General features: G+C 39.0%; 1 protein-coding gene across 1 annotated transcript; it reads right to left on the bottom strand.

Moving 5' to 3' along the window:
* Window positions 1-1,951: 1,951 nt before the first annotated feature.
* On the bottom strand, window positions 1,952-11,910 carry CCNDBP1 (cyclin D1 binding protein 1). Its single transcript, XM_020285979.2, has 11 exons — window positions 11,706-11,910; window positions 11,469-11,528; window positions 11,066-11,145; window positions 7,842-7,923; window positions 6,961-7,057; window positions 6,715-6,788; window positions 6,010-6,086; window positions 5,402-5,682; window positions 4,252-4,312; window positions 2,970-3,016; window positions 1,952-2,361 (listed from the first exon to the last, which is right to left on the bottom strand). The coding sequence occupies exons 1-11, from the start codon at window positions 11,782-11,784 to the stop codon at window positions 2,247-2,249; spliced, it is 1,053 nt and encodes a 350-aa protein (XP_020141568.1). The 5' UTR covers window positions 11,785-11,910; the 3' UTR covers window positions 1,952-2,246.
* Window positions 11,911-11,974: the final 64 nt, after the last annotated feature.

Here is an 11,974-nt window from a genome sequence, read left to right as displayed (position 1 = left end):
CTTTTTAACAACCAGCTCTCTCAGGAATCAATACAGTGAGAACTCATTACCATGAGGGCACCAGGCCCCTTCATGAGGGATCTGCCCCCATAACCCAAATACTTCCCATTAGACCCTACCTCCAACATTAGGAATCAGATTTCAACATATTTAGAAGGTCAAATATCCAAACTATAGCACTCTGCTTATCAGACAAATGAGTCTCCATTCAGGTTGCACAGAAGAGTGACCAGGAACAAAACTAGATTCCCAGAAATGAATACATAAGGCATTTATTTCTGTCACCTCAGCTTAAGGCTGCCATGAAGACTAGTTGTCTTAGGCCAGGCACAGTGACCCATGCCTGTAATCCTAGCACTCTGGGAGCCTGAGGTGGGAGGATTGCTTGAGGTCAGGAGATTGAGACAGGCCTGAGCAAGAGCCACACCTCATCTCAACTTAAAAAAAAAAAAAAAAAAAAATTAGCCAGGAGGCTAAGGCAGGAGGATCACTTGAGCCCAGGAGTTTGAAGCTACAGTGAGCTATGACACCACTGCATTCTACCCAGGGCGACAGAGCGAGTTTTCTTAGAATAGAAACTACTGAGATTGAGTGACAAAAGGAAGCCTTTGAAAAGGTATCAAATACCTTTTCAGAGTACCTTCAGATTTGGGGGGTTCAGGGTTTTCATAACCATTTTACTGCTCATTAACACATTCATTAACTTACAGGTAAGGGAAAGGACCTAACATTTAAATCATTCTTATATTTATGATAAAGTGGGACAATATTAGCCAAAAATGGAACTTTCAGGTAATCTAAAATTACATTGATCAGTGCTATTATCTTTATCTTTAAAGATCCAAAAATGACTAAATGAAGTTATAAAATATATGACATAGGACCTAAGAGAATTATTCAGCTATAGATAAATCTTTGGTCGAGTTCTATATGTATTAAGTATCCCACAAGTAAAGTCTAATAGTAATAACATGAATTTGGTCCAGTAGAGAAATATACAAATTATTAAGTATATTAAAAAAAATAGGCTCTATTTATAAAGTATAAAAGAACTAGACTCCTTCTGTACAAAGTTATGATTTTTTAAATGTTATTTTGTTGCTTTGGCACTCTATCAGTTTGATTTTAGTTCCTTCTGACACTTGCTAAAAGTACTGAATAGCACTTTTAAAAAATAAATTAAAACTGATTTGGATTAAGGAACTTCAACCCCAAGTATACAGTCGGTCACTCAAAAGAATAACTGCTGTTGTTGATTATGTCTGAAGAGATCAGAAAGGCAGATGTGGTAAATTACAACCATAGAGGGAAGAGGACTGGCACTGGAGATGGTGGAGACCTGTAGTACATGTATAAGGTCCAATTCAGGTCACCAGAATATATGTCACTACAGGTTTACCCTGTTTTCCAAGATGTAATATTCTAGACTGATGCAAAAATATAATTCAGTGGCGATGCTTACGCAAAAGGATTAACTAAAAGGGATCTCAAAATTATATAAACCCTTACACATTAAAATTTTTTGATTTATAAAACTTTGGTATATTTGGGGACACATGTAACAGAGTAACAGGGGACACATGTAAGTATGTATAAGGAAAACAAATTTGTTCAATAAGGTGGACAAATGTAACAAGCAAGCTCAATACCAGTATATTTTAGAGGCACAGAGTAACCTGGGATAATATTCAGAAGGACTTACTGATAATAATAATATTACATAACATGGTGAAATACTAAGTGGGGCTTTGGAGTTATCTTTTCTAAATAAATTTAAGTGTTTTTGTTCTAAATATACTTCTGATCAGAATCAGATCTTTAGACCTATAAAACTAAATGAAAGCAATGTTCTAGTCTCAATCCACTGTATTTGTGGTAGGAAGAAACTCTGGAAGGGTACTTACTCATTTAATCACCAGCCAGTAAGCATTTTATTGACACCATCAACATCTTTAACAATGAAAACAACATACTTTATTGCAAATAAGGAATAAGACAGCTTCCCTAGGAATCGCTGAAAAGCCATTCAGAACACAAACCCATGCAATTAGTTTTTGTATCTAGCACAGAAAAATATATTATACTCATATGGTTTATAAATAATTTCCAGTCTGGCCTAGCCAACAGTCTTTGGCAATAGTGCACTTTCGATCCAGCAAGCATTCTAGTTCCATTTCAAAAGCAGACATCAGAGCCTGGCTGTGACAGTGAGATAGGGAGAGGGGAGAATACAAATAAGCCTGAACTCATAATTCAAGTTCACCCTGAGTGAGTTCCTTGATTCTGTTCATGCAATGATCAACAGCATTAATAAGTAAAGGAATCCAACTATCTTCTGGCTGAGGGGTCACATGACTTGCTCTGTGAATGGAATAGGAAAAAAAGTTAAATTTATTATAGTGTCAAAGGAAAACTTATCTTCAAGAGGGAGCACAGAGGAAACTACAGCTCAAAAAAAAAAAAGGCAAGGCCAGGCGCAGTGGCTCACGCCTGTAATCCTAGCACTCTGGGAGGCCGAGGCGGGCGGATTGCTCGAAGTCAGGAGTTTGAAAGCAGCCAGAGCAAGAGTGAGACCCCGTCCTCTACTATAAATAGAAAGCAATTAATTGGCCAACTAATATATATAGAAAAAAAATTAGCCGGGCGTGGTGGCGCAAGCCTGTAGTCCCAGCTACTCGGGAGGCTGAGGCAGCAGGATCTCTTGACCCCAGGAGATCGAGGTTGCTGTGAGCTAGGCTGATGCCACGGCGCTCACTCTAGCCTGGGCAACAGAATGAGACTCTGTCTCAAAAAAAAAAAGCAAGATTCTTTGCAGAAACTCAGCTGCTCCACAACAAAAGTTGTGGAAAAAAAGCCCCATACCCACTCTTTCCCATTCCTTCAAACTGGGGCTTGGGAGTTGAGAGCAATTGGACAGGAACTCAGTTTTATTCTCAAAAAGCTATCTGAGGAAAAGTCCTCATACTTACTTTGTAATTTCAAGTGCCTTCTTTAAAACAGATACAAGTTTTGCAGACTAGAAAAGAAACATAGAAGTTACTCACTTTGAGCCCTACCATAAAAAGGAGAGCTCAAATATTTTAAAAGATCTAAGTAATTAAAAAAAAAATCATTAAAAAAAGAACCTTGAAGGAAATATGCAAAAACAAAAATGCTGATTAAGTGAGGGTAGCAGGATTATGGATTCTTTTCTATTTAGCAAAGTCTCATTAGTACTATTACTATAACATTTTTATAAGTTTTTTAAATTTAAAATATTTTTAATTAAAAAAAGAACAGAAAAAGAATTTAGAAACTGAATTTGTCCTAACTGCTGAAAGCTCAGAATATAAAGCAGAAATGACTAATGTTCCTTTTTTTTAAAACTACGTAAAGAGTTTTAAGAACACTAATACCAAGATAACATGGAGCTGTATGTGTGCCACTACGATACTACACACATATAGTATACATTTTAAAATTGCTACAGTAAATATTATGTTTGAGATAGTTGGCAAGGCATATTGCTAAAGATGCTTATTTTTTAGGAAGTCGATTTTTAAAAAGTTAATGTAAAAAAAAAAAAAATGTTAATGCCAAAAAGAATCCTATTCTACTTCAAGGGATTTGTACACCATGAAGATACATTTGATGAATCTAATTTCCACTATCTAATTTATCAAATATTATTAGATTGATACATCTGATCATAAAATATAAGCCATTTGGGTGTTTTACTGCTTTTTTCAATAACATTAGAGATAAGAACTGGAGTTTATAAAAACAACGGAACTCTGTCTTGTAAAGGGAACAGCACTTGTAAGAAGATAATAAAATTAGATTTTTATAAAGAGCTTGACACTTCATGGTTAAATCACACAATGTGCTTATATTAGAACAGAGTATGTTTCTGGAATACTTCTGCTTACACTAGAAATTAGAAATTTGTGACTTCAGGTTAAGAGTTTCCTAAAACATCATGTAATTAAGACTTTCTTCTCAAAGCAGTATTTTCTAAGGTTTTTTGACTTTTCTAAATGATTACCCAAGTGGTTATGGAAGAGAAAACTACCAAAACTTAAGGCTATTATAATTCAACTTCAGCAAATATTCATCAAGCACAAATGCATGCAGGAACTATGACATTACACTGTTGCATTTGCATACAAATGTGACAAATAAATATGTACCCTATAACTTAGAGGAAATACTAATGATTAGTGAAATTCTACCCGTTAGGTCTGTAGCTATTCCCTCAAAGCCAGTACTTACATTGATTCGCACAGTCAGGTGGCACATAGGTGGATATATGCTCAGAGCCAAATCATCCACACTAAGAGCAGAAAACAAAAATAACCATTAACCAAAAATGGAACAAAGCTCAACCAGCTTGTTTCCTGTATACAACTGTGTATGCAACTACCAAGAAACTTCCCAGAAATGCCTATCAGTTCCTTAAATTGGGCAACTGGGCAACCAACACAGAATGAATTCAATCAGTATTTACTGAAACCTACCCCATTTCACTAGAAAGCTGGGAGAAAACACTCCTTTGCTTCACAGGAGGGGCATGATTAATTCAGTCAAAAATGTGAAGATGTGAAATCATCAGTTTAATAACTGATACAGGCAGGGTTCATCAATGGAACTTAAAATTGTTGGGGAAAATGTCCCTTTACTAAAGCAGGCACAACTTTAACAAAGTGATAAAATTTAGTACCATCAATAATGGAACAAACCTACATCATATGCCTCACCGATATGATGCAATGAGAAATACAAAACACTCAACTATATTATATTCTTATCAAAAAATGTTTAACTTGAATATAATCATGAGAAAACAACCACACAAATCCAGACTGTTCGATATTCTTCAAGACAACTGACTTGGTTTCTTTAAAAATGTCAATGTCAAAAAAGACTAAAAGGACAGGAACTATTCTAGATTTCAAGAGACTAAAAAGATGACAACCAAATGCAATGTGAGACCTTGACAGAATCCTAGATTTATATAAGGCATCTTAGAGACACGTAGAGAAATCTGAATATTAGATATTATTATATTCCATGTTAAATTTCATGAATATGGTAATGTTTTTGTTCTGAGTAGATACATGCTGATTTACCCACATATTGAGGGGTGAAACATCATTTATGTCTGCAATTTACTCTCAAAAGTTATATTTAGTAATAAATACAACACATCTACTCTACAGAGAAATAAACCAATATAGGGAAAAAACACGAATAGGTGATTCTAGATGAAGGATGTAGAGATGTTCACGGAAGTACTTTTTCAACTTTCCTATAAGTTTGAAAAATGTCAAAATATAAAAAACTGGGGAAAAACTTTGAGTGACAACACAAGCCGAGATCAGAATGCTGCTGCTCAGATGTTTCAAGTGGGGATCATGCTTACCTGGGGCTGATTTCATCAGAAATATCCACAATGTCATCCAGCTGGGCCACCTGATCTTTCTTCCCATTCTCTGCCACTAAGATCCGAATTTTCTTCAGGCAAGCTTTGGATGCTCTCACCAGTGCAAGGCATGGGATTATGAGCTCTTGATCTTCCTCTGACCAATATAAGTCCTGATTGGTTGGAAACCCCAACACATCATCCTCATTGTTGTAGTTGTCAGAGGAGTCCTCTTCAGTGTCATTCAAGAGGCCAGAGTAAGGGTCACATTCTTCCACAGCCTAAAACATATCATGATATAAATGAATGTAAAAAAAAAACACAAAAGGCCTGTTATACTTTTAACCATGTTAAAAACCTCAGTCAGATACTTCATTAATGGCCACAGAATTGAATCACTTCATAAACCCGGTTCTCACTCTCCTTGTCCAGCAGTGGAACAGAGAGGAGTTGTACTAAATCACACACCCACTAGGAGTGGAAGATGGAAGACAGAGGACAATAGTGAGAATGAGACCTATTTAGTCAATGTTCAGGAATCTCTATACTCAATTCTCATCTACATGGAGCTGCCTTCCAAAGACCAGCAAAGACAGAGGTTCCCTTACCTGTTCCACTTCTTCATGTGCATCCTTCACAAGATCCACACTCTTTGTCAGCATTAAAAGGGCTGCAGCTTTGTTATCTATAAGTGAAAAATCAGAAGCACTAGAATTAGAGGAAGAAATTCAACAATTCCTCAAGATTACAAAGGGCAATCACACTGTTTCTACTGAAGGAAGTGCCAAGGATGGTTGACAAAGGTGTTGGTTTAATGTAAAACTCTTCTCAGTACATCACCTGGTACCCATATGGGGGGTTTAAAAGCTTTTCTTTATTCACTACAAGAAGAAATAAAATGGTCACACGATGTTTCTCATCACAGCCCTCTTGGACAACCACTTCTTTTGGCCTAGCTGTTCTACCTCATAACTGCTTCAGTGTGCCCCACAAAAATGTTCTTGGGGCAGGACTAGAAAAACCATGTTTGTTCAACAAAAGACAGAGCTACAAGAGGGGAGTTTCGATTAAAAAAGTATGAAGTCTTTTTTAGTCTTCATGTATGAGACCAGAAGTCTCATACATGAAGTATGAGAACCAGAAAGTATGAGAACCAGAAAATGGCAAAAAATATTAATACCTATTATTGTTAGTAATAAACTATTAATATACATATTTCACTTAACTCTATATAAATTAAAATACATACATGTTACAAAGCTGGAAGCTAGACAAGAGAGGTCTGTTTTGGTCCACTTCCCAGTCTCACCCACCTCTTGGTATCCGAGGCACCTGCTGGCACGCAACCCAGACACTGTTGCAGGAAATAAGGTCATTGTTTTCAGGGCTGGGGAAAGGAATCAAAAGGATATATCAATAACCTAAGTTCCTATCTCCTAAAAAGTGCCTTCCTCCTGGTCATTATTCTCAGCTTTCAGTCACTTTGCTATTAAAATGAATTTTCCCTCCATGAGGCAAGAAGCCCCATTAACTGACAACCCAAACTGTGGCATCACTACCTCTGAGCTGGGCTGGCGAAAAGTACATCCAGGAGCTGAGCCATGCCATCCACAATATCCAGAGTGGTGCCTCGTACCAGCTTTCTCAGGGTGATCCCTATGGTCAAAAACCCAAACAGTAAAGAGCCTGGTTTTCTTTCAGAAATCACCATCTGTTTTCCTGAGTCTAAAGAACCATCAGGTAATATGTACCCACATGCTTTAACTGAAATGCCAACACAAAACTCAGATCTTATTTATATCCCCATGTTGTCTTCTTGCCCCTCCCACCATTCCTTACTGCTATTCTGCAAAAGATATCTGGAACAAAATCTTCCCATGACAGCATGCATTCATTTATTAAGGACAGTGATCCCTTGACAATCGTAGATGCAACATCTGAAGTTTAAACCATTTGTGAGTAACCCTGAAGATCCAGGACATGTATTCAGTTACAATTATAGCATGATTATAATCAAAGCATGAATCTACAGGCAGGGCTGGAGGCCACTTAACCTATGAGGGAGCTCAGAAATAGGGTGTGATGTAATATGGGTGAAGGAGGATGGCCTGGGCCTGTGTATGGGGGCTGAGCTCTAGTGAGCATCTGCAGCAGTTAGAAAGGGGTGGAGAGGGAGGAGCCAATGAGAATTATAAACCTTAAGAGGGAGCCAGGGGAGATGGGAAGTCTAGGAACAAAGAATCTGTATCTTAGCATAATGGCTTATTTATGGAGGTCACTTACATTATAAAATTATTCTTGACCTATGGGGGAAAATTTACATGCTCAAATTGGGAGAAGGTAAAAGTCTCAGGTAAAATATGATGATAACCCATCATATCAGCAAAGACCTAGCCTATAAAAGCAACACTTATGTGTACATAGTAGCATATTAGCTTACCCTGATCCTTCGGAAGTGAGTAGTATACTGCAACAATTGCCTTGATAGCAGCATGGACTTGTCCACAGAACCTCTGGGTTTCCTTTGAGGTGATGGACCAATTTCAGAATGAAAAAAGAAAATGGATTAGATCAATGTGGTCAACCCATCTACTATGGAAGAAAGCAGACATCTCTACAGCATCACAAACTTTTTCTGAGTCCTAGTACGAGTCAGGCCTTCTATTATACTCATCATATACCAGAGAGGAGTTAGCTAAACACCAGACATTGGGCTGACAATTCAGTAAACCATTAAGAAACAGCTGGAAAGACTTACTCCTGATACTTTATATGCCAAGATATTCTTGGTCTGCCATAAGGTATTTACCTTATCTTAGACCAGGAGTTGACAAACTATGGCCTACAGGCCAAATCAGGCCTACTGCTCGTTTTTGTAAATAAAGTGTTATTGGGACATAGCCTTGCTCACTGGTTTATATATCATCTATAGTTGTATTCACACTACAAGGGCTGAGTTGGGTAACTGGCCTGCAAAACCTGAAATATATACTAACTGGCCCTTTACAGAAAAAGTTTGCCAGCCTCTGTATTAGACCATTAACCAGGTCTCTCTCTTATGTAACATAATCACAATATGTAACTAAAGGTAAATAGCATGGACTCAACAATGCTCAGTGTTGACTATTTTCCTTCTAAGTCATCACTGACTTTCTCAGGCTTTTTCATTTTCCTTATCCTCATTTCTCTGCTAAAGCCTAAGCCAGTGCTATGCAGAATGTAGTTCAGATTGGTGCCAGTCCACAAACTGTTACCAGTCTGGAATGAGATAAGTACAGTGATTAAGTGTTTAGAAAATTTTATGGCAATTTGACATTGCCTCAACACATAATTTTATCAAATTAGAACATTTATCAGTCCATACAGATTGGAATTAAAAAACACCATCCTTTAGCAGGACTAAAGTGCTGAGATCCTAAGAAGGCAGTTGTATATATTTGAATATATATTTTTACATGTTTAAAATGAATAAATACATGAATAAATATATTTGAATATATATTTATATATCTATATTTCAAATAAATCAAACTTCTAATTTTTCATTTATGAATGAAACTACTGTCCTGAGCATGTACAGAAAAGTAGTTCTATCTGCCTCCTCATGGTATCTCATTCACTATGAGTTTTAGTGAGTCCTAAGTGTTTTCGAAAGAGTCAGCAGGTAAGAAAAATAAGGTAATGTTACTACTCTTTTTGAAATAGACTTTTTTCCATAAATCTGTTTTTTTATTTAGTGCAAACGCAGCATGTGAATCCATAAATCTTTTTTTTTTTTTTTTGAGACAGAGTCTCGCTTTGTTGCCCAGGCTAGAGTGAATGCCATGGCGTCTGCCTAGCTCACAGCAACCTCAAACTCCTGGCTCAAGCAATCCTCCTGCCTCAGCCTCCCAAGTAGCTGAGACTACAGGCATTTGCCACCATGCCCGGCTAACTTTTTTTGTATATATATTAGTTGGCCAATTAATTGCTTTCTATTTTTTATAGTAGAGATGGGGTCTCGCTCTTGCTCAGGCTGGTTTCGAACTCCTGACCTCGAGCAATCCGCCTGTGCCCGCCTGGGCCTCCCAGAGTGCTAGGATTACAGGCGTGAGCCACCGCGCCTGGCCCATAAATCTTTTAAAGTACTCTCATACAGGTGATCTCATTTCCTCATCACAAATCTCTAAGGTGTGTAGGGGAGAGAGTTTATCATTGTAGGTGTATGCAGCAAAAGGATATTTATATTTATATCATTTTAAAACATCTAGATATATAGATTTGAGAAAGAGACTGAAACTATTGACTATGAAAATCAAATAAAGCAATTAAATTTTAAAATAATCTTACTCCAAAATTAAGGATATACAGCTCTAGAAAAACAGCATAGAGCACACCTGATTACAGCAAACATGTTTATTTTCATTAGTTTTATAATAAAGATTAAAAATACATACAATCTTTGTTCTAGGAACTTCACTTCTGGGAATTTTTTCTATTGATATATACAGGTACATAAAGACTGTATTAAGCAATTCACCACAGCACTGTTTACAATAATTATAAATTGGAAACAGCTTAAATGTCCACATAGTATTGGTTAAATTAAGTTTATATCCACTCTATTGAAAACCATGCAGTGATTACAAAGAACTGAGCAACTTTGTATGTGCTGCTAAGAACTGATTTCCAAGTCATATTGTTAATTTTTTAAAAAGAAAGGTCCAGAAGAGTGTTCATGGTATCTTATCATTTGTATAAAAATGAGCAGACATATACACATATTAATAAATGCACATGAATGTGTGTGTATAGACTACATATGGAATGGTAAAAAAGGAATTGGGAGGCCAGGTGCAGTGGCTCATGTCTGTAATCCTAGCACTCTGGGAGGCCGAGGCAAGAGGACTGCTTGAGATCAAGAGTTTGAGAGCAGCCTGAGCAAGAGCGAGATCCTTGTCTCTACAAAAAATAGAAAATCTAGTCGGGTGTGGTGGTACATGCCTGTAGTCCCAGCTACCCAAGAGGCAGAGGCAGAAGGATTGCTTGAGCCCAGGAGTTTGAGGTTCCAATGAGCTATGATGATGCCACTGCACTCTAGCCTCTAGCCAAGGCAACAGAGGCTGTATCAAAAAAAAAAAAAAGAAAAGAAAAGTAATTGGGAAAGGGAGACAAAAATGAGGAACTGGGGTGGAAAAATATAAACATTTTAGCACACTTAAGTTTGATATCTTTTGAATTTTATACTATCTATATATGTTACTAATAAAAATAATAATGCAATATAAAAGGGTATTATGAAGTATAATAGAACAGGAGTAGCTTAGACACCAGAGTTCTAGCTCCACTGCTTTTTAATCTTAACCTGAGCCTCTTAACCTGCTTCCTCATCTGTGGGAGAGGCATCATGTATGTGAAAACACCTAGCAAATACCAAGTGTTTTAAAAAAATGATCAATAGGAGATAACCAGGGTGAACTTCAGATTGAACCAATATTTAGGAAACCTGCCTACTCTGTGTGAGAAGTGCGCTTGGCAATTTTGTTTCCTGAGGTGAGAACTGTAATCTCATTTGACAGATGAGGAAAATAAATCTCCTGGCATAAGTGTAAAATGTGGAAAGAAAAAGAGGGTTTCCTAACGAATAACTAGGCAGTACAAGGATTCCAGGAAAGTGAAGCCCACCTGTGGAGACGGCAGTGGAAGTTGAGAGAAGACTGTGGTCAGAGCCGTGGCCTCCGTTGACACTTTCACAGCTGCCTCATCTGAGGGGTGGCAGAGGAGGAGCCAGGTGCCAACATGTTAATGCCAAAAGGCTGAGGCTGCAGCTGCTGCATGGACTTGGAAGATAATGTGTTCCCTCTCCACCCCTACCCGCCCGAGACGTCTCAAAAACATCTCCAACTATCAATGCTTTCAAGTTTTAACTCCTCGGGTGCTGAGAATGGGTAAGGTGAGGTACCCCAGAGAGAATGCCGTGGGGCAGGGGCAGTCACCGCCATGGGGGAGGAGAGGGGGAGGAGAGGGAAAGGCGTCGGGACGCAGGTAGAGGTGAGGGATGGGGATCCCCAACAGGAGAGGCACTCACTGAGTCTTCTCCAAAACACCTCTTGATTAAATTCCTCGGTGGTCGCCCGGGCTTCGCCAACTTGTGGGTGTGGCGTGGGGGGGCGGCGAAAGGTAGGAAAAGGAAAAGCTGAGGTAAGCCGAGCCACCTCCTCCCTCCCCCCCCCCAGCCCCGGGTTCCCTGCCGGTGGCCCAGCCTGGCCTCTCCCCCACCCCAAGCCCGCCCCGACAGTCGCCCGCCCCAGCTACGTCAGCTTACCCCGCACGCGAGGCAGGAGCAGCCGCAGCTCCACCGCCAAGTGCCGAAGCTGCTCCAAAGGCGGAGCCAGACTCGCCATCTTAGTCGCTCGCCAAAGCTTGCAGACCGACGCCACCAACCGCCGCTTTCAGAGCCGCACTGCGGCAGCTGCTCCACTTCCGGGCCCCATAGACTGGGGTTCGTTTCCGGCAACAAGCCGTCCCGCCCCGCCCCAGAGATCCGGCCACGCCCCTTCCGTCCTCAGAAGCCCTGCCCTCAGAGGCCCAGCA

This window comes from Microcebus murinus, chromosome 6 (assembly GCF_040939455.1).
Source record: "Microcebus murinus isolate Inina chromosome 6, M.murinus_Inina_mat1.0, whole genome shotgun sequence".
Classification (NCBI taxonomy): Eukaryota; Metazoa; Chordata; class Mammalia; order Primates; family Cheirogaleidae; genus Microcebus; species Microcebus murinus.
This window is presented reverse-complemented; position numbering and strand designations above follow the sequence as displayed.

What these genes read in the sequence shown, in the direction of transcription:
- CCNDBP1 (XM_020285979.2), bottom strand. Translation starts at nt 11,784, where the DNA reads ATGGCGAGTCTGGCTCCGCCTTTGGAGCAGCTTCGGCACTTGGCGGTG. An exon ending in CTCACTTCCGAAGGATCAGG is followed by an intron (nt 7,058 to 7,841) that starts GTAAGCTAATAT and finishes TTTTGACCATAG; the next exon opens with GGATCACCCTGAGAAAGCTG. An exon ending in AAGGCACTTGAAATTACAAA is followed by an intron (nt 2,362 to 2,969) that starts GTAAGTATGAGG and finishes TTCCATTCACAG; the next exon opens with AGCAAGTCATGTGACCCCTC.